The 24,410-nt window shown below is 35.0% G+C and overlaps 1 protein-coding gene across 5 annotated transcripts in view; it reads right to left on the bottom strand.

The window, feature by feature from the left end:
• grh (grainy head) overlaps window positions 1-24,410 on the bottom strand; it is a 564,970-nt gene that overhangs the window by 373,249 nt on the left and 167,311 nt on the right. For all 5 annotated transcript variants that reach the window (XM_069825497.1, XM_069825500.1, XM_069825496.1 and 2 more), the window contains exon 2: window positions 12,061-12,384. In XM_069825497.1, coding sequence (XP_069681598.1) covers window positions 12,061-12,305 — 245 coding nt within the window. In that variant the 5' untranslated portion in view covers window positions 12,306-12,384. The remainder of the gene's footprint in view (window positions 1-12,060; window positions 12,385-24,410) is intronic.

Genomic DNA, 24,410 nt, shown 5'->3' with positions numbered 1-24,410 from the left:
ATGATTGTTGTGTAGCTATAGTGAGGGCTTGTGTATTCTGAACCATGTAAAAACTCAAAATGGCTTTATCAAAAAATATATTTTGTTCAGATAGTAAGAGAGAGATTCTGAGGAGATTTAATGTAAATTAATACCTAGAAAATCTGAAGAACGATATATGAAAGAATTTGATTTCTTTTTAAGAATGAACGAGATGTAACAGTGTGGAATTAATAACTGAACACGTGATGCTTGCGTTTTTCAATCAAAAGGTATATCAAGCTGTGACTATGAAATTGTTTGTATATTATTTATGTTTTTATAAGTAAAGCTAAATAAGATTATCTGTTAGTATTTTTAGTAGACCAGGAGGCATTGACTACAATTTCTATGTTCATAGTTGGCGATGTATTGATATTGAGACGTGATAGTTTTCGTAATGTTTCACCATAGCTGTTTATATTACTATAACAATTTTGCGATATTCGTACGGAAAAGTGAATCATAACAATGTATTTGCCGTACACTTACAGCAAAGAAGAACTTTCTAATCAATAATGTGTTATGAAAAACAGCACTTTCCATGTAGGTGTGCCAAAAGTGGTATATTTAACCGAAACGAACTCGCGAAATAACACGAAATTTGGACCATAATACAAAATATGTCAATAACCATGAAATATAGTTACCCACTCCTTCGCAAAAACTACAAAGTATACCTATTTTTTTTTTCAATATTGTCGAAAAACATATTATGACTTTTGTTGCAGTCAATCTGTCAATCCTTTGGTAACTCCAATATTTCTGAATGTTTTCTATGGATATCGTAAAGAGATCGATTTCTGTAGCCGACTGCAGAATACTTGCTGCAGCAGGAATATTTTATGCACCGGAGGTTATATTTTGATGCGAAGATGTTTTTGGGGGACTAGTAGAGGACTACAATGTGTTTGGTGTGAATTGTTTGCAGGAAGTGTAGTTCCCTACATCCGTCTAATGTGGACAGTGAGAGAGGACAATGCAGAAACCATATCTAATTTATATTTTGGCGATGCTGATATGTGATAATTATATGTGAACAAAAAAAAAAGTAACAAGAAGTTTTAGGCTATATCAAATATTGTTTGCAGGAAGTGTAGTTCCCTACATCCGTCTAATGTGGACAGTGAGAGAGGACAATGCAGAAACCATATCTAATTTATATTTTGGCGATGCTGATATGTGATAATTATATGTGAACAAAAAAAAAAGTGACAAGAAATTTTAGGCTATATCAAATATTGTTTGCAGGAAGTGTAGTTCCCTACATCCGTCTAATGTGGACAGTGAGAGAGGACAATGCAGAAACCATATCTAATTTATATTTTGGCGATGCTGATATGTGATAATTATATGTGAACAAAAAAAAAAGTAACAAGAAATTTTAGGCTATATCAAATATTGTTTGCAGGAAGTGTAGTTCCCTACATCCGTCTAATGTGGACAGTGAGAGAGGACAATGCAGAAACCATATCTAATTTATATTTTGGCGATGCTGATATGTGATAATTATATGTGAACAAAAAAAAAAAAGTAACAAGAAGTTTTAGGCTATATATCAAATATAATATGATACACGTAATTGACAACTTATTTCTCAAAATGGCCGGCAAATTGACAAGCTATTTCAGAACATACCTACCGAAATAATGATAGATTTAACATTGAAATCACATATCTTATTTCATCAAAAAATACTGGTCGTAAAGATAGTTCATTATTGCGAAGGCTATGAATAGCGGACGTGGGTTAAATTCTAGACAAGAAAAAGTACATTTGTTATCACAGGTAATGATTTTGAGCCATAGTGATCACAATACTACTGCTACTGATAGGGGTCTATATAAAATTGTATTATATCTAAACCAGAAATAAGGAATCATACTGAGTAAAATTATATTCTAGAAAAACTTCTAAACTCCAACGCACTTCAATTGTCACATGAGACTTGCTTTAATTACAATGGGTTTCCACGTTATGTATTTCAAAATCTCACGTCAAACATAAGACTGTTGTTAGTGAACCCAATTAGGATGACTTTATTTTAGACAAATTCGTACAAGATGGCAAGGGAAAAGTGGCTGATATCAGTTTAACATAAACTTTCATGTGCATAAAGAGGAATCAGTGTGTAAGATCTCAGAGCGAACAACCGTACAAGAGTTACAGTGAGTGGTTTCCGGAGAGCTCTTAGCTTCTCAGTTCAAGTCATTCTCATTCTTTTTCCAGCTTTCTTAAATATTCCTATCACCAGAGAAAAGGGCGTTTCTTAATGTCGGACCTCGAAGTATTTACAGCTCTCCGATTTTTGAAAGTTCTACAATTTTTATCGAAAATTTATGCAATTTAACCTACATAAACATGCCTGCAATACTTATCCGTACAAAATTTGGCGTCAATAGAGCTAATAGTTCTGAAATTATTTTTAATATATAGAAGTCAATAAAAAACGCTTTTTGCGACAAAAGTTTCAAAATTTTTAGTTCTTATATGCTCAAAAGCTTGAAAATAATAATCGAGGGGATGCAATTTAATAAGTTTTTTAGCTCAATCTAGATAGAGGGTCAAAATAATTTTTTAAATCTTACGAATTTAGCAAACAGCAAATTTTATTCTAAATGAAATATGAATATGCCCTGAAGTAACTTATTAATATTTCATACAATGCTAATAAAGTTTTCTATATCAACATTTAATTGACCGCTGTGAAAAGTTTCAGACAATGTGACAATAAGTGTTTTGCAAAGAGCTTTTCTATTCAAGAAAGTGCTTAAAATTTCAAAGTCGAGAAAACAACATTAAAAAACATTTCTCTCAACTCACTCACGTACCTATGTTCGGCCATATTTGATTAAAGAGCCCTCAAATATGAGAACATATTATGAAACTAGAAGGTTCAAATATAATTAAGAATATAAAAACAAAAAAGGGGATTTTCTTAACTTTTCACCATTATTTCATCATAGTTTTACCTTAATTCGTCCTGTAGATTGCAACGTGAAAAGTAGGTCTACCCAAATTTCATCGATATGTTGATTTAATCAAGAGAACTGCCTCCATAACAAAGGACTATCGAAATATATCAACAATAAAATTGTTATCATAGTAACCATAACCTTAGTGCTTCTGTATAAAACAAATGAAATATTGCATAAAAACATGTTCTTTCAGACGATATTAAAAATGTTTTCGATGAGGCCATAACTCCCACAACAGTCGAAAAAATATTATTGTTTCCGTGAAAATATTCTTTGGTCGGCGGAAAAAGGCATATAAGTCATAAAAATTATTTTTTCAGGAGAGACTTTCTTTTTAATTTACTCTTAACTGAATATAGGGGAGAGTCGGGTAGTATTGGACATCGGGTAATATCGGACAGTGAGTTTCTTTCATCTACCACACGATGGTAGTACCTGAATGACATGGTTACGTTTCCGTAATGTCCCATAGAGAAACGTAACCATGTCATTCAGGTACTACCATATGGTGGTAGATGAAAAAAACGCACTGTCCGATACTACCCGATGTCCGATACTACCCGACTCTCCCCTAAGTATAATAATGAAATTCATGTATGTTGGTTAAAGAAAGATCTTTTTCGATTTAAAATACAAGAAATTTTATTATTTAAAAAATTAGAAAAAATACTACACTTATGTGATTAGGTACAACAGAAAAATCGACTTTTTTGACTTACGTACCTTTTCCCGCCGATCAAAGATTTGTTTCTAAATAGAATAGTTAACGTATATGAGATTTTGTCCAAAATCCCCTCATACAATTTTAATAGCAATTATGTGTTACATTAAAAAACTTTGTATGTAGAAAAACGTGTGTTTTAATATTCTATTAACAACACTAAAATAACATACTTATAGCAACAATAAATAAAAATAAATAAATCTTAGTACCCCCCAAAAATAGTGATTCGAACCTGGGATCATGGCCTCCATCCAGCATTAAGTTAGTTTGCCACCAGTGGTATCATGAGCATATGTGATGAATTTTTCCTCGATTTCAATAATGCAAAACATTTCCTGGTTCAGATCACTTACGCATCGTTAATAGCATTGAATACAACCAAGAGGTTGGAATTTCACCACGAACACAATAGTCATTACGCGGCATTCTTTATCCACGAAATGGTGTCATGCGGTTTCATACATTACATGTCACTCCTCAAAGGCTACTTTAACAAAGTCGCTAACAGCTGCAATAAAAACGCGTGCAGAATTTCCAGACCAGACAGTAATGTTATGAGAGGCCACGCAGATGTAATTTGAAGCTGAGTATAGGGTGCAGCACCTCTCAGGCATGATGGTAATGTTAGTTACACTCTTACAGTATACTCGGGTTAAAAGAGAACTCGACAAACGCCATTCCATTGCAGAAGAGACTAAAATAAGCAGTATGATAACGGTAGTGTTATATCTTTAAGCAATGCACAGGCCAAGAAGCCACGGACGTCATAAGCTGAGACTCCTTGGTATGTAGGATAACTAAAACGTTGCTGTACTGTGTGATGGAAAGGGAACATTGTGGAAGACCGAGACAAACACAGATATAAAAATCAGTAGAAAATTCATTAGCTGAGGGGCAACTTTCACAGTAGTAATATACGTTACAAGAGCGGTATGAAAACAAACATACCCTCGTGTATCGTACATTATTTTGTGCGAAGATCGTTTACTACATACCTGAAAGACGAATTTCTAATTAGTTGCAATGAAATCTCCCTGTTGGTTTCTGTTTAATGACGGCAACTTCGGAAAACCAAAATATCTTTCTTCAACATTGTTGCTATAAAATGTTTTCTGTGTTTACTACACTCCAGCAGGCCGTGATATACGTCTGTCTTTTTTCCCTCCAGTCTATAAATGCGAACTTAAAAGAAACGGTAAGGTTATGTAATGATTTATGTTTCATTTCAATATTTTAACAATATTATTTATATAACATATTGCAGCAATAACATCGACATCTGGAATCTTGTTGATTTTTTCACGGCTTCCTTAATGTTACTTGTATCATGAATGCAATAAGTTTCGTGGAGTAGTAGACTTTACTTCATTTTTGCAAAAATTTAGAAACAATAATTAACATTGCAATTTAGGTGCAATTGCAGTGGTAGGTTTCCAATTTATAATTATTACTATATTAAACGTCTCTAAAAGAAATATGTTAAAAGCCTAAAGCAGTAAAATGAATGTCGCGTTTAAGCGGTAAGAAGAGGGAAATTGTTATGTATGTTATGTTGGGAATACTGAATGTGGTATTTCACACTTACCGCGTATTGGTTCTGTGCGGAAAACAAGCAAATACGCACAAAAGAAATTTAAACGTAAACGTAACATTTTGTCGTAAACATAAATATTATATACAGAATATGAGCATTCAGGATGAGAACCGTGTAGGCCTACGTAAAAAATAACCAATTGTCTACTTATGAACTCTATTATGATAAAAAATGAATTGTTTCTAGTTTCTAAGGCAACAAGTCTTGTTGACTTTCTGTGTCAGGAAATTTGGATGCTAATTCTGCTACTGCAAGTAGGTTCTGTAATGCAGCTCGGTTCCTTGTATCTTACGGGCGCAGAACACTCCAAAAAATATGGCTGTAGTTCTTCTTGTGCTTCGATTATTATCGATATTCCATTACTTCGTTAAGTCCTTTCTTGTGATTGTAGGGGAGACTCGGCTAATTCCGCAATATTAAGAAGTAAATCTATCATATTTTTGTCAAAATGTTTATTGAAAAATATTATCAAGGTATGTAGACATGGACAAAACCTTTCATTACCAAATGAGATAAAGAGACCTATTAAAATGCAAATATATTTAGTTGTACATACATTACAATTGAAAAAGAACTCGGGTAATTCCGCAACAGTGCGGATACTAGGACTTGGCTAATTCCGCAGTAGTAAATAATTATGAAAGTAACATAAAAGGAACAATTTATATGTAACAATGCTCACTTTCTTCACAACTGTGTAGCAAAACACGAAAAACAGCCAACTTTCGATGTTTCACTGTATTGCCTACAGAGGTGTCGACCAATATCCTTGATTTTTTTCTATCGCACTGCAGAGGACATGCCTCCTGTTGACAGCCACTCAAAACTTACGTTCACGCTATTCTAAAGCCGCAGTAAAATCATACATGCACTACTGCGGAATTACTCGTACTGCGGAATTAGCAGAGTTTCTCCTATAATTCGTTGGTTTCAATGAAAAGAAGGGAAATAAATGTACATTTTCCTGCAGAATTGTTGTCATCAACATATTGTTATTCGTCGAATTTATAGTCATCATCACCACCACCACCACCACCACCACCACCACCACCACCACCATCATCATCATCATCATCATCATCATCATCATCATCAAATTCTTCAATGTGAGTACCGTCAAATGTGAATATTCTACAACCAACATTCTACCAACCAAACGAGATCCGAGAATGGCAGAGGGATACACTAAAAGTGAACATATGGGTTGGAACAACGAAATCGAAGGTTTATTGACCTTTCATGGTTTTCGAACTGACAGTTACTGATCACAGACATGCCGCAACAAATTCTGGAGCCTCAGTTGCTGCTATCCGTTGTTTACCAGCAAGCTGGGGCACCACCCCATTTCTCTCTCGATGTCCGGGATTACCTGAATGCAAAATTTCCAGGACGAAGGATAGGTCGTGGTTCAACAAGGTTGTGGGATCCCCGCTCACCAATCTCAACACCGCTAGATTTTTTTCGTTTTGGGATTTATTAAATCTGAAGTGTAGAAGGAAAGGTAAACGATTTTGGACAACTGAAACGTCGAATCAGAAATGCTGTAGTCCTGATTGTGCCGGATATTTTGGAACGGGTATTTCGACACTGTGAATCGATGGGAGATGTGTCGAGACATGCAAGGTGGTCATGTCGAAATGCACTGATTTAGTAGCATAGATCGTTGTACTATCATCATCATCATCATCATCATCATCATCATCATCATCATCATAATAATCATCATCATCATAATAATCATCATCATCATTTCAGTTTCATTACATTCGGTTTTCACAAAAAATGAGTACGTACTTTATAACCATCCTGTATTTATATGAAAACTCTCTGCTTTATTTTACGTAGGTCCTCTATCTATTCCCCAAACGTTTCCTACATATTAGTCACCACTCTGGTTTAGGGTAAAGGTTGGTTTTATTTTATTTTAGTAGGTTATTTTACTACGCTTTAACAACATCTTAGGTTATTTAGCGTCTGAGTGAGATGAAGGTGATAATGCTGGTGAAATGTGTCCGGAGTCCAACACCGAAAGTTACCCAGTATTTGCTCATATTGGATTGAGGGAAAACTCCGGAAAAAAACCTCAACCAGGTAACTTGCCCCGACCGGGAATCGAACCCGGGCCATCTGGTTTCGCGGCCAGACGCGCTAACCGTTACTTCACAGGTGTGGACGGTAAAGGTTGGTAATACTGTGATATAGTAATATTGTAATAGTTCTTTTTGAGAATTTATTACAATTTTAACTGAGTGAGAGAAGGACCGGTTTTGTGCAGCAACTTATCCACGAACATTCCCTTAATATGTTGACGCAAAAAACCGATCTTACTCTCGCTCAGTAAAATTGTAAAAAATTCCCAAAAAGAACTATCACAATATTATTCAACTCACAATATTACCAACCTTTACCCTATATCAGAACATTTATCACCCATAGTCGCACTCATAGCCCTTGATCAGTAGAAAAAGTTGAAAAGAAGGTTTCCTTTTTATTTTTTGGAATTCGTTATAAATTCTAGAAGAAAAAAATGGGGACGCATAAAAGAAAGCAAGTTCATAACGGCAATTCAATTTCTAATCATGCGAACCATCGGGAGCGTTAACAGGCCTAACTAACGTTTTGTTGCAGGACGACCTCTTAGATTTCAACGTACGTGAGATGCTGTTAGGTTAAAGAACTGCCGGTGAGATCATATGAATCTCCTTATACGTATAAACTTCGTTAAGCCGAACTGAATTAGGACTCTTAGGAATTGGACGTCCAGGATTCAGGTTAGTTATGGATTCAAGTCACAAAGCAATTTTCTGCGAACAGAGAATCATGCTCTCCACTGCTACTGTGCGAATGCACACGGCGCGGCAGCAAATTGAAAAATCGCTAAGGTAGCCACCTGCTGTACCGACATCGCTAGCTTCCTAACCTTGACACTGGTGCGGTTCCAACCGCAAATTGCCAGCAAGATTGATAGTCTCAAAATTATTGGGAAGAGAAGAGAAGGGAACAGAGAGGGGGGAAGCGAGTACACCGGTCGCCCTCCAGACGTATGGCAAGTGCGAACCGGGGAGGTAAGGTCATGAATCGCAGGCGAGTACTCTGAAATCTCTACCAACAGCCTTTTGCATCTCTGCATGAGTTTGGTCAGTTGACGGTGAGAAGTTAGCAGATCACCTACTCGTATTATGTTGCAATACATCTCTTCCTCTTCGTCTATCTTTTCCTGCTCCCTTTTCTCTTCATCTCTCCTCTTCCTTCTTTTCCTCTTTCTTTAGCTCTTCCTATTTCTCTTCATCTCTCTTCTTCCCTCTTCTCCTTCTCTTCCTTTATCTCCTATTTCTCTTCATCTCTCCTCTTCCTTCTCTTTCTTTTTCTTTATCTCCTATTTCCTTCATCTCTCCTCTTCCTTCTCTTTCTTTAGCTCCTTTTTCTCTTTATCTCTCTTCCTTCTTTTCCTTTTCTTTCTTTATCTCCTATTTCTCTTCATCTCTCCTCTTCCTTCTCTTTCTTTAGCGCCTTCTTTTTCTCTTTATCTCTCTTCCTTCTTCTCCTTTTCTTTATCTCCTATTTCTCTTCATCTCTCCTCTTCCTTCTCCTCCTTCTCTTTCTTTATCTCCTATTTCCTTCATCTCTCCTCTTCCTTCTCTTTCTTTAGCTCCTTCTTTTTCTCTTTATCTCTCTTCCTTCTTCTATTTTTCTTTCTTTATCTCCTATTCCCTTCATCTCTCCTCTTCCTTCTCTTTCTTTAGCTCCTCCTATTTTTCTTCATCTCTCCTCTTCCTTCGCTTTCTTCAGCTTCTATTTCTCTTCATCGCTCCTCTTTCTTCAGCTTCTCCTTTTATCTTTCTCTCTTCTCTTCCTTCAGCTTCTCCTTTTATCTTTCTCTCTTCTCTTCCTTCTCCTCTTTCTTTAGCTCCTCCTTTTTTCTTTATCTCTCCCTTTTCTTCTTCTTCTTCTTCTTCTTCTTCTTCTTCTCTTTCTTTAGCTCCTCTTTTTTATTTCTCTCTCCTCTTCCTTCTCCTTTTTCTTTATCTCCTCTCTTTCTTCTTCTTTCTCTTCTTCGCCTTCTCTTTCTTTAGCTCCTCCTTTTTCTCTTCCTTCTTCTTCTCTTTCTTTAGCTCCTATTTCTCTTCCTCTCTCTTCTTATATTTCTGTAGTTTCTTTTTCTCTTCCCCTCTTCTCTTCCTTCTCGTTCTTTTCCTCCTCCTACTGTTTCTCTTCCTCTTATTTCCCTCTTCCTTATGCTCATTCTCTTTACCTCCTCTATTTTCTCTAATTAATCTTTTCCTCTTCCTCCTCCTCCTCTTTCTTTTCCTCCTTTTCTCTTACTCTCCCTTTCCTTCTTTCATCTTCTGTTTCTTTTCCTCCCTTTTCTATGAGATTTAAAGCTGATGACAATGAAATTAAATAGTGTTAACATACATTATGCTAAAGAGCGTGTAATAATATTTTCTGAAATTACTTTGAAATACGGTGCTTTTATTAAATTTTCAATTTCATTGGTTCTTAATTTATGCGGGCGGCTTTTTACTTCACGACTAGGAAGAGCCCTGACTAAGATGAGGACAGGAAACAGCTCTTCCACCGCCTCCGGGCAGCTGAAAGAGATTAATGGTTGAAGAAAAAAAGCAGAATTTTTTGGCTGAACAAGGACGGACAGCCGTTTACAGAAACGTTGATTGTTTTATTACTGACTTGCCGTAATTTCATATTTCCTATCGCTGCCTGTAGAATACGTCTTTCATATCTCCTGTTGCCTGGCAAATCATGTTGTTAGTTGTAGGCACATAAGAGTAAAGTTTGTTATGCGTGTTGAAATTTCCTTGTTTTAACTCGATTTACATTTCGTCACTTCCAGTTGTGTTGCATTATCGAGTAGTGTATGTGAGCGATACCCCACATATAACCCGGAACTACTGACATTCCATCGTAATAATTTCAAACACTCGTAAAATCTTCGAAATCATCTATATTGCGATAAAGGTGAAAAACTGACGGCGGACTTCAGGAAATCCCAAAGATCGCATGACATTTTTATACTAGAATTAGAGAACGATAAAATGCAATATGTACTTTCTTTAACACTATACCGCAGTGTATTTTATTTAATCTATATATTTAATTTGAACTGTGGAAGAAAATTTTATGAAAACTATACATCCTGTGAGGTTGTGCGATGTCTCAATCGAAAGCTAATAATATTAATACTGCGGGAAAATCTAAATGGTTGTAGCGAAGTTCATAATTAGATTTCGCGACATTTCACGGCTAAATGTCATTCACCATATAGATTACCTTAGTGAAATTTGTTTTTTTTTTTTTTTTTTTTTTTTTTGCAAATGAAATTAAGTTTTCCAACATTTCGCTAATACTAAAAAAATCGCACCTCTAGCTATAACCTACCGATTGGAATAATTTTATTTTTAGTTCAATCACAGGAAGAGACGAGATTTTTCATCTCGCTATAACTTCCAGAAAGGCTCCGGGTTAACTTGGTTTTCTATTAACTTTCTGAGATTCTAGCAACGTCAGATCCTAGTTCGAGACATAGGGTAAAGATTGGTAATATTGCGGTACAAGTAATATTATGATCGGTATGGCATAGTTGCGCCCCGCGGTCAATTGGGAGACCTAGGCATGGCATAATTGCGCCCCGAAGAAATCAGGTAGCAGAATGGACATGGCATAGTTGCGCCCCGAAGAAATCAGGTAGCAGAAGGGACATGGCATAGTTGCGCCCCGAAGAAATCAGGTAGCAGAATGGACATGGCATAGTTACGCCCCGATGGGCATAGTACATACGAAAGTGATTGTCATAATATAAACAAATTACTTTAAAATATTACAGTGATAGCTGCATTGAAATCAGGTAGGCCTAGCATATGATCAATTTTGCTATTTAAAATAACACTTTTTTTTATCGATCACACACAATAAATGAACTGCATTTTTTATTTGTACATCGATATCTTAACACTACGGTACAGGGTTTCGAAAATTGAAACTTAGAACCATTGTGAATACTTTACTCTTTTCACTAAACTTAACATTCATTTTCAATTAACCTCACTATACGCCACAGACGGTGTGAAAATCACTAATAAAATGTCAAAGACTGCTAAGGCCCCATATTCCAACGGCTCACTCATCTGAATATGTCAGTTAATAAAGTACTGCCAACTTCATGGTGTTCATTTTAACGGTTGGCTGCTGATAATCACTGCATAAACAGTAGAAAAAACAGTTAATAAAGTACTACCAACTGCATGGTGTTCATTTTAACGGTATCGATAATGAATATTAAATCGAACAAGAAATCAATAAGGTTGGTTGATTACGAGGTTCGAGTTTCCGTAGTCTTTTCCTCTATCTATTTCATCGGGGCGCAACTATGCCATGCCCCTTTTCTCTACCTGATGGGAACGGGGCGCAACTATGCCACAAAACTGGGACCCTTTTTTATCTGCTGCATCTTATCTGACCGTGGGGCGCAACTATGCAGCTTGTGTAGCAGCCTGTCCACGAAGAGTCCCTTAATACGTTTGCGCAGAAAACCGATCATCTTCCTCTTGCTCAGTAAAATTGTAATAAATTCTCAAAAAGAACTACCACAATATTACTAATATCACAATTTACCAATCTTTACGCTATATAAAAAAAACAAGATAGCTTTACGTCTCTGTCTCCTGTAAGGTTCAAAGGATTGTACCATTAAAACTTTAACTTTAATAATGAAAATGTTGATCACTTACGGCCATATTTCCAGTTTATCCTTGTCGGTGACTGTTGACAGCTGTGGCAGTTTGTAATACTCGTAGATGAAGCCCATGGACTGGGTTGACTCCTCGGCGCCACCCCCGCTGATGTTGAGCATGGCGGTCGTGGCAGCTGTCAGGGGGTGTTCATTGCTGTAGTAAGCCGTTGTGCGCCAACCCCCGTCTTCGCCAGGAGCCCCACCCCCTCCAGTGTCTGTGCCTGATGGTGGTATTTCGGTCATACGGGCCAGGGGAGTGCCGGTACGAGAAGGGAGGGGGGCCCCGAGCACGTACTCCTCTCCCCCGGCGTCTTTGCGCTTTCTGCAACAATCAAGCACGTCACTTCGATTAGAAGTGCATCAGCGAAATTACACTTTAATTACTAGCTCATTTATCATAGACTGTCCTGCAGACATGTCGTCATGGAAACATAAACATACGAGATACGACCGCCATGGTGGAATACTGCCATTGCATGTGGCTGGAAACAACAGAGAAGATAAGAAGTTTTGTTTTGGCTTCTCGAATTCTTGACAATAAACCGGGAACGAAAACCAGAACGAGAACGAAAAGTAGAAAATGTGAACATGGAGATTTTTTATTCACAGTAAACCGAGAACAGAAACGACTATGCTATATTAAGCATTCTGAAGTTATTTGTGTAATTTATTTAGCATTATTTCAGTCTATATTTATGTATGGTATTATAGGTTGGGGCGGAACTTATAAATCCAACCTTTATCCGTTAATTTTACTATAGAAAAAAGTATTAAAAATTTGTTTAAAAAAGCAGAAAGATTACCCAACTGAATTGTTGTTTAAACATTTCAAAGTTTTCAACATTAAACAAATGTATTATTTTATTTTATTAAAATATTTTCATAGAAATTTTAATAACTTTGAAAGGTATATACATAAATATAGAACTAAACTAAAATATGAATTCTCTGCGTCTGTCTGAACCAAAATGTAAAATCAATGTAGCTTTTTATCATAGCATGAGTCAAGGTCCCAGATTATTAAACAAATTTTATTCCAATAATATTTCAACCACGAATCCTCTCCAAATTAATAAAAATAAATAAAAAAAATTGTATTGGATTTATAGTTTGGGTTTAAACATATTAAACGCTATTTAACCTGTATTCACTCTCAATTTTAATTTTATTTTTGTCTGTATTGGAATCCCCTCCTGAGCACGAGTCTTACTCATTCAGGAGTGGGCTAGTTTATCTTTCATTGTATTATTAACTTGTATTCATTTAAAACTTACTAGCAATAAATATAAATAAACAAATAAATAAATAATTGACCATTGGCATTCTCTCATGAATACAAGCAGCCAACATGAACACAGGTTAACCCTTCAAAATTTATAGCACGAAATATTTAAGAATACAATTTATGTGGTAGTCTGGTCACATAACCTACACGTAGCATATATTGTAAGTGATTCTACTGAATTTACAAGCAATGGATGAAGAAGAAATTATGTCACGTCCTCCTTGCTATAGAACAGCTTTTCGATGAATGAGTCTAGTAGGCTGTGATCGGAAACGAGAACAGCAAAGTTAAAACTTGACCAACCTTCACGTTCCCGTTCCCGTTTCCGGGCTCCGGCAAACTTCTCGTTAATTGTGAATGCTCACATTATTTTAACAATATTTCCGTTTTCGTTCTCGATGTCGTTTCCGTTCCCGGTTTATTGTGGACTAGCCTTATCGGGGAATTTGGAGATTTCACTTGTCCTTGGGAATCTCGGAATGTTGGTGGAATGAGTGCCTTAGTTTTTTTTAAAGTATTTAATGGAAAACATCTCTGTTATCTCTGTATAATACCTGTAAAACCCGGTTGTGGTAGTTATAGAAATATTGCGCAGAGGAAAAAAAAATCGCGTAAATATGAAGAAAAAGAAAAAAGAGAGAAGATTTTTATGAACCACGAAACTTTCACCAAAATATTATGAAACAGTAGGACAAACTCTAGAAATCATAAATAGTGAAAATCCTTGTTCCCATACCACTAACAAGCATGGTTTAGAATATAAATATCATATTTTACCTCTCTCTACTGGCTACTATGATAATGATGATGATGATGATGATGATGACGATGACGATGACAAGATAAATTTATGGTCAGAATTAAATGAAAGATTTTGGATGAGAACTGTAATAGTGACTATGGTGATGATGATAAAGGCAAAGAAGGGAAAGGAAAAGTGAATGATGATGATGATGATGATGATGATGATGATAAAGGCAAAGAAGGAAAAGGGAATGATGATGGTGGCAGTAAAGATGATAATCACGATGGAATGACACTGTAAGTGATTAAGTGATAAAATGTTAAAAAAATAATTTTAAAATTATGGTTCTAATGACAAAAAAATTCAGAAGGCAATGGGAGCGAAATTTTGTATAATTTGTTATACAAACATTTCTCCATCACTAGGCAATGAAATGAAGACGACATGAATAAGATGTAACACATCGATCGTCATTGAGTACTAATGAAGAACACAGTGAAACTTGCGGACACCTTCCTTCACCTATATGCTATGACTTACTAAGAACTTGCTGATCGTTGTAATATTTAACTGTTTCCACATTATGTCTTCATTCAGAAAACTGCTAGGAATTACAACTCTCGGTGGTTTCTGTGAAGAGGTACATCGAGAAGTAAAAAAGAACAGAGAAACGCAAAGTTATATTGTTCCAAGTTCCCTGGGACGTTATTTCAGTCCCATTAAAATTTATAGACTCACACACGAGAGCTATATTACACTATATAAATAAAAGAAACAGAAAGAATCCTTTAAAGTCAAAAAAATGTTTTATTACAGTAAATCTGTACATATGCGCATATTATTATTATTATTATTGTACTTGTATCACGATATGCGTGACCGCACCGTTTACACGCCACTTACAGGGGAAACAGTCCGCATCATTTTCTCATATCTGGAGTTCCGTGCATGAACGGTGCATATCCACGTCTTATTTGAAACGTACGCGTATCTTACAATGGAACTTATTTAGGATGTGTTTTGTTTCATTCTTTAATTTCTGAATGAATTAATGGAGATTTCTTTCACCTACCTTTGATGGATACAGCTTCCTAATCAGTGTCGTAAAATTTTCCAAAAAATTAATTTTATTCTTTCCATTCTTTGTTTTCTTATTCTCATTATTTTTAGTCGCATACTTCCTACTTTTTCTCTTCATTTTATTCTCTCCCTTTTTACTCTTTCTTAATTCCTCACCTCCACTTCTTCCAAAAGTTTCTCCTTTTCTCTCTTCTTCGTTTCCAACTTTTCTCTTTTCTCAACCCTCTCCTTTTGTCTTCTTTCTCGACTCCCTCTTTATCGCCTCCATTTATTATTTCTTCACCTTCTCATCTTAGTCGCCTTTATTTGTCTCCCCTTGTATTTTCCTCTTCAACTGATCTCTTTCTTCCCCATTCTCTTTCTTTCTCACTTCCTCACATTTCCTTACTTGTTCTCTCTCACTTCCTCACCTCTTCCTTGTTCTCTGTTTTCACTTCCTCACCTTCACTTCTTTGTTCTCATTTTTCACTTCCTCACCTTCTCTTCCTTGTTCTCCCTTTTCACTTCCTCACCTTCTCTTCCTTGTCCTCCTTTTTCACTCCCTCACCTCTTCCTTGTTCTCCTTTTTTACTTCTTCACCTCTTCCTTATTCTCCTTTTTTATTTCTTCACCTCTTCCTTGTCCTCCTTTTTCACTTCCTCACCTCTTACTTGTTCTCCTTTTTTACTTCTTCACCTCTTCCTTGTTCTTTTTTACTTCCTCACCTTCTCTTCCTTGTTCTCCTTTTTCACTTCCTCACCTTCTCTTCCTTGTTCTCCTTTTTCACTTCCTCACCTCTTACTTGTTCTCCTTTTTTACTTCTTCACCTATTCCTTGTTCTTTTTCACTTCCTCACCTTCTCTTCCTTGTTCTCCTTTTTCACTTCCTCACCTCTTACTTGTTCTCCTTTTTTACTTCTTCACCTCTTCCTTGTTCTTTTTCACTTCCTCACCTTCTCTTCCTTGTTCTCCTTTTTCACTTCCTCACCTTCTCTTCCTTGTTCTCCTTTTTCACTTCCTCACCTTCTCTCCCTTGTTCTCATTTTTCACTTCCTCACCTTCTCTCCCTTGTTCTCATTTTTCACATCCTCACCTTCTTTTCCTTGTTCTCTGTTTTCACTTCGTCACCTTCACTTCCTCATTTTATTTTTTCAGTTCCTCACCTTCTCTTTCTTGTTGTTCTTTTCACTTCCTCACCTTTTCTTCTTGCTCTCTTTTCTGCTTCATATTTTCTTCCTTCTATTTCTTATTTTTTTAAGTTCTATTTCGATTTTTAATTTGTTTTGTGGATAGAATTCTCATTAAAACTGCCTTCTTCAGTTTTCCAGTAGTCTTTTTTTCATTATCCATTATCCATTTTTCAATCAGTGAGATGAAGGCTCTTACATTTGAGTAGCTCCTGGATACAGAAAAAGTTTGTATTATGAATAAATAGCGTGGAACAATTTTATAACAATTTTTCATAACAAAAAGCGCTATTCCGAAGAACCTTATAAATAAGCATCGAATTCCTGTAATCGTTGAATGAGACTCAAATTTTGATAAATAACTGTGATAGAAAGTCACTAAGTAAGAAATATTTAAAGACTTGCTCTCAGATTTTCATGAAATAAGTCCACAAGCAATTGCAAATATTAAATAAACAAATGACTACATAATGTCAAAAGAAAAGAAACATTGTGCTGTACTATGCTGTTACATCGTAATTGATTCTAAGTTCCTATCTTACGGTGGAATTCATTAACTAAGAACATAACTCCATCAAGAAAATATTTAAATATGGTTTCATATTCATGTACAGGTGTATAATTACAATTATATTATTTTCATGGACGCTTAGAAACATTTCCGTATAAAATTAAATTAGACATATAGAAGCTCTTATACCCAAAGGGTAAATAATAATTCCTTTGTAACACTTGGGTGTAAGACCTCATTAATCAAACGCATAGGGGATGGGGAAGAGCCTGAAGGATAACCACACACGGGGAGAAGAAATCTTTTAAGATAGCTCGAGGCAGCCAATGCCCTGTAAACCACGAGAGAAAATTAATATTAGTTCTGACAATCTTGCAGTTTAGAAATATTATATTGTCGAATAGGCTACAACTTTACATACCCTGAGGTTAAAATCTACTCCTCACGCCGAAGCCTGGGGGTATTTTATATGAGAGTATGTGACTTCCGTTGATCGGTACCTTTTTAATACTACCAGTTTGAAAGCCAGTAGCAGAATATAGCTGCAAAACATAAGAGATATATTTCTAATTGATAATTGTAAGAAAGTTGTACCTGATCAAAGATGATTATCAGTAAGTCTATGTTCGTATAAATGTGGACACACATACACACATATGCATACAGGGTGGAAGGGAACATACTACATTCCTTCCCAGAAGAATGACGATTTGAAAAGTATAACATTTCATTTCTCTGCTAGCGATTTTCGAATAAAAATATATTTTGTATTAATTTCCATGACATTGTTTGAAATTATAGGTAATAGTCACTCCAAAATATGAAACTTGATGTAAACACTGACCAAAGAACTCAGGGTGGGAATGAAGAGAAAGATCATTACTTTTTTGTATACTAATTGTTATTTCACAATTTATAGCAAAGAAGTGGCTCTGAAAATACGTATATTGTATAAAAAGTTGTGGTTTGGCGTATATTGTAGCTGAATATTTTGTTTCATAAGTTGGCGGTACTGTTTATGACTTTAATGGCTGACTTCACTGTGAATTTTCAAAATAAGTTTAGTGTTGTGTGCTTTAACATTTAAATTGTTCTAATGTTTACTTTGTCGCACATTTTTTCGAAGTTAAAAATTCTCAACATTTGTACAGTTTTCTCAGAAACAAAGACAAATCATTAGCCTTTTATAGCTTATCTACAATATTATATTAATTGCTGAACTCTAATTGAGATAATTTGGATAAGATCTTTTTGTGCATTAATATTTGTACAATTTTACTTTTTAAAAAGTAGTCGGTCACAAAAAATCATAACTTTTACTCTTTCTTGGGGTGCTATAGTGTTTTATACATAAAATAAAGAAATATGTAGGGTAAAGTTGCCTAATTCCGTGATACATTCTTTCTCTGAATATTACTGGATTGGGTATCTTGCTAGGAAGTTCACCGATGTCTCAAAAGTAGGCGAAAGATGCCCTATTTCGAGAAAGATGTCTGGCGCTATCATTGAACGGTAAAACTTTGACTGACATTCAATTAAAAAAAAAAGTATCACGGGATTAGGGGTATCACGGAATTAGGCAACTTTACCCCATCTTTGTTTTGGAAATAAAGTATTATTATTATTATTATTATTATTATTATTATTATTATTATTATTATTATTATTATTATTATTATTATTATTTTCACAAGGCATATTTTCTAAACAAGAGCTCAACACTTTTGAGATAACAAGGAAACTTTCTGGGATAAAGGTACCTAAAAATGATTAATTTAACATTTGTAATATAAGGTCTCCGATCTCACATTAAGCAATCCTTTGTAATTTACTCTGTAATTCAATTCAGGTCATTCAGTCAGATGTGCGTTCTAATCAACATCACCGTAAAAGAAAACTGTAAAAACACTGGGAAAACCGACATGTACTAAAATAATAACTATTCAAACTGAGAGATGCTGAACTGCCTGAAGTGTGTCACGTGATATTTGTTGTTACCATACATCCAGTTATACAAACTCCAGTGAAGTAACACTTCTCGAACATGCGAACTATCATATGGGCAGGAAATCAATTATAGAGTAAAGGTCCCCTTCATCATAGCGGGGAAGTAGTTAGGAAATTTTAGCGCGAACATTGCTGACCACCAGTTGGAAGGATAGATGGAATCTATATAATTAAAGTTTAATGTGTTTATAAACGTCCCAGCATACAGGCCACAATTTAGAAATCGTTGCATCATTTCCTATGTAATGTTAAAACCACAAGCGTAGTGTTTGCTACAATATAATCGTATCTGTAGTAATTTCTCTTGAATGAGTAATAATGAAAAATTGGTACAGTTTTGCCATTACCGAGAGAGAGAGAGAGAGAGAGAGAGAGTGAGAGAGAGAGAGAGAGAGAGAGAGGCTTCCTTACAACCATTTCAACACACCCATAAAATACCTTCTTATGCGATTATAATGATTTTGCAACTCTTCATTCAATAAGCAAGTGTACATTACATTGGAACACTACCTTTTGATCTCAGAGATCATAAATTAAACCTATCGTGAGATTTCAATTTTTGTGCTTCTGTTTTCTTATCAATTTCAGATGAAAGGATCTTGGTTCTTACAATTGAAACGTCTGACAGAGTCGTAGAAAGTCCAGAATTGAATTGTAGTGTTATTCTAGTTGCTACATTTATCATGGCCAGCAAATAACCATCAACACTCATGGGTAAGAGTACATCATAATAAAGGAGTTTCATTCAGTTTGTAGAAAGGATAGCTATGAATCATAAAAGACCAGTCGAATATTTTAACAAAGGTTTATATGTTTATGTTTTTATGAAGCTAGTATGGGAGTGGCAACTGCTAGTGTAAATACCAAGGCATTGGGTTCGACCTCAGCTAGCGGCATGGGTGTAAAAATGTTCGACTTTACTTAATATATGCAGGTACATTTACCTCAGACTCTGTAGCGTTTCAACAAGATTTTCTTCTTAAGATATTCCATACATTTAATGTACTGTGTGATCCGTTTGGGTTTGGATAATATGAATTTATTATTATAAAGCTAATATGATAGTAGGAAAAATTTCTTGCTGGTTATATGATGATTAAAAGATGGGAGTTTCCATATATAATCAACAATGCACAATCTGAAAGGATAAATGAAAATTGCAGATGATTAAAATGGCGGGCACAATGTGTTCTTCGGTATGCTAAGTTTCACAGTGTTAAAAGTGTTCAAAGGGAATTTCGACGTGAGGATGGTGTGCGTAATGTATCTAAATACGATTCCATAATGTTGTGGTATCGAACATTTGTAGAAAGAGGTTCCGTGTTAAAAAAAAAAACATGCAGGAGGTCGCAGACGAAACCCAGTACGAGGAGCAGCTATCTCTTGGCTTGGTCCCCAAGCTCCCCAGATCTAACCCCTCCTGACTTCTTCGTGTAGGGTTTTGTTAAAGACATTGTCTATTCACAGAAACCCAGCAACATTGTTGATCATTGAAAATTACTCAAGATTTTCAACAAATCACCCCTCTTATGTTACAACGGACATGGGCTGAATTGCATGACCGTTATGAGTTTGCAGGGTGAGCAATGGGGGGTCATGTTGAGCTCTGAAGAATCTCCCATCTTTAAGTGTTGTATGCACAAAGTTTCAACAAATAAAGTTCAGTAGTAAAAATGTTTTACGATGTTCTTATTTTATCCATAGCCAAACGAATCACCCTGTATAATAAATACGTAGAAAGCCATGTACCACCCATTACATTAGTACAACCACTTGTTCGTGTTTTAGGTCAGAAGTTGTTTAGGCCTGTAGACCAACACTAAACATTTTGCCATCGAGCTTTTATCATACTGAATTGCTATTGGGTTAGAATGTGGTGAATTCAATAACAGTGTAATAAACAAGTCATGGTAGACAGTGATATAGTTAAACTGTGACTTATGGATAGAGTTGCCAAGTAAAAAATTGTTTTTGAGTCTCTGGCAATTAATAATAATTAATTAGTATAGGTACTCTGTATAGGCCTAAGCACACGAAAATATCCCGTAAATATTATTTATCCATCTGTATTATGTGAGTAATATCAACATTTTATTAGGGGAGAATCGGGTAGTATCGGACATCGGGTAATATCGGACAGTGAGTTTCTTTCATCTACCACACGATGATAGTACCCGATTGACATGGTTACTTTTCTGTGATATCGCATAGAGAAACGTAACCATGTCATTCAGGTACTACCATATGGTGGTAGATGAAAGAAACGCACTGTCCGATATTACCCGATGTCCGATACTACCCGATCTCCCCTAACTTTCTATAGTTACACATGTTTTGTGAACGCATGTTTCGCGTTCATGTCAAAGCATAAATGAATAACATTTTTAAAAAGATATATTGCACCCCTAGGATTGTAATAAAATCTTCCAAGTATAGCTACTATGTATATTTGCGGACTACCCTTGTGCATAGGAATGACTCGTTTACATTGTTGAGTTTATCGGACATTACTAAGCATTTCCATAGCAACCGAAATCGAATTTCCTTTTCACAAAATCCTTTAATTTTTTCCGTTGCTATAGGTCATATAGACGTGGCACTTCAAAACAAATGAAAGTAGAAATCAGATAAAGTGCTTTTATCCATTTAATAAGCGTTTGTGCGAGATCGTGAGTATTTGCTTGGTTTCCGCACAAAACCAATCCGCGGAAAGTCTAAAATTCAACATTCAGTATTCCCAACCTAACACACATAACAATTTCCCTCTTCTTACCGCTTAAGTGACATATTGATTTTACTGCTTTAGGCTTTTAACATATTATTTTTAGAGACGTTCAATATAGTAATAATTATAAATTGGAAACTTACCACTGCAATTTCACCTAAATTGCACTGTTAATTATTGTTTTTAAATATTTGCAAAAATTAAGTAAACTCTACAACTCCACTAAAGTTACTGCATTCGTGATGCAAGTAGCATTAAGGAAGCCGTGAAAAAATCAACAAGATTCCAGACTCATCGTAGACTGGGGGGAAAAAAAAGACAGACGTATATCACGGCCTGCTGGAGTATAGTAAACACAAAAAACATTTTAAAGCAACAATGTTGAAGATAGATATTTTTGTTTTGCAAATTTGCCGTCATTGAACAGAAACCAAGATGGAGATTTCATTGCAACTAATTAGAAATTCCTCTTTCAGGTATGTAATAAACGATCTTCGCACAAAATAATGTACGATACACGAGCGGTATGTTTTCTTTCAATTCTCGTAAATTAAAAAAGCTCAACTACGTTTCGCTTTTTCAAACTTTTCCTCGAACATGAAAACTTCAACATACCGCTCTTGTAACTCATATTACTATTACTTCACGTTCATTTCAAGAGTGTGCCATTCGGATTCTGCTTATTTATTTCGATACACACTGTACGATCTCTCTGGTAGCTCCCGTTCATTTGAATGGCGTTTCGCGCGCTGGGAAGAGAAATCAATAATCCGCTGGCTCCGGCACGAACTATATTCTCCTGGGATCTAGATAACGATATAGAAAGTGCATCAGGAAGTAGCTGTGAAGAAGCGAGGCAGGGTGGTGCTGGATGACCCTCCCATTGCGGTCGACGAGACCAGCGCCTCCGGGACAGGAAAGTTTCCATCTCTGTTCTCACAGGTGTTCTGGCTACTCCGGGCGATACAAGCTCCGTGTAACAATGGGACTATCGTCTTATCAATTAATGGCACACGTGTGCGCCAACAAAGAACGGCCCTCCGGACACACTGATAACACTGCAACAATTTCAGTGAAGACAGAAAAAAAATTTCTCTTCTTCGATGCAGTTCAAAATTCTGTCTCTTATTATTATTATTATTATTATTATTATTATTATTATTATTATTATTATTATTATTATTATTATTATTATTATTATTATTATAAGAGCTTTGATTCTGTAGGTAGAGCAAAATTATGCCTCATTTTGAAAAAAAAATAAATAAATAAAGAAATTTCAGTCCACTTAGGCGAGACATTAAAACATATACATATAGTTTTGCAATTCATTTTTGATTGATTTTCAGAACTCTGGAGAGAGGAAAGACGTACATCAAAAAGAAATAAGAACACGAACATAAACAAATTCGCTAATATACAATAGTTCAAACACTGTAATTGCATCTCTTCACATTTTACAATATGCAGTTCATTTAATTTTTATTTTTTATTATTTTGCTTGTGAAGACTTGCAAACACACATACACATATCATATATATATATATATATATATATATATATATATATATATATACACATGCGTACTTTTAACTATTTGATAATAAGGGCAGTCACACAAGAATAACATTTGTATCCTAATTATGTTGGTTTTAGTCTGTTTTTATTACTCTGTATGCTATTTAATATGTATTGTATTAGTAGAGACTAATGATATTGTTAGAGTGAATGTCATATCTGATGATGTTGGCATAGTCTAACGAAAACGTTCATACGATTTTTAAAACATGTAACGTAAAGGTTTTGTACCTTACATATATTGCAGTAAACTTAATAATAATAATAATAATAATAATAATAATAATAATAATAATAATAATAATAATAATAATAATGTTTTATTTTCGCTGGCAAAGTTAAGGTCATAAGGCCTTCTCTTCCACTCAACCAGCCTTAATCAATACAATACATAAATTTAAATTACAAATATTTTCACTACACTTAAAAGGTTCTCCAGCAATAATCTTCACTACACATTTATTTAAATTTAGATAAATCTATAAGGTAAAGTAGTAACTTAATTTATGAGCTAATTTAATTCAATGAATTATAATTAATTTAGTATTTGAGATAGCTAGTAAAATGATGAAAATTAATTTAATATAAGCTTACTAGGACTATGTTACAGGGAGAATATATATATTTCTATTTCTATAATGAGAATATTAATGTAATTGCCATTAGTAAACTTAGTGACTGAAAAATAAATATTCCTAATATATACATATAGACTATGAAAAACACAAGTGTGTGTGTGTGTGTCTATATATCGTCGTTGTTCCTACAATAACTTCTATGTGTCATATTTATCAATTTTCAGATTTTTGTTCTATTAAATAACTTAAATAGTGATACAGCAAATAATAAAATCTCATATATGTAATTATATTTCTTTGTTTCGAAAATGTAAGAATTTACAGTCTCCTATGTACGGCTGTCATAGGATATATATAGGTTATATCGCGGGCATCATGTCAGAAGGGTGTATCAACAAAACTGCAGTTTTACATTAGAGCCATTTAAATATGGAATAATTTTTCCTATCCTTGTCTACATAATAAGATACTTTCTTTGATTCTTCCTCATGCCCATTTTAATTCTTAGAAATTTGTTTTAAAGCTTAAACAGGTTCCATTAAAATATTTCAATAACGCTGCATTTTCTGGTATGTTCTTCTGGTATGATGCTCTTGATATATATACGCTACCGGTCAAAAGTTTTCGATCACCTATCACAACTATGGATTTGTGGTTAAAACAGGGATTTCGT

Source organism: Periplaneta americana, chromosome 5 (assembly GCF_040183065.1).
Source record: "Periplaneta americana isolate PAMFEO1 chromosome 5, P.americana_PAMFEO1_priV1, whole genome shotgun sequence".
Taxonomy (NCBI): domain Eukaryota; kingdom Metazoa; phylum Arthropoda; class Insecta; order Blattodea; family Blattidae; genus Periplaneta; species Periplaneta americana.
This window is presented reverse-complemented; position numbering and strand designations above follow the sequence as displayed.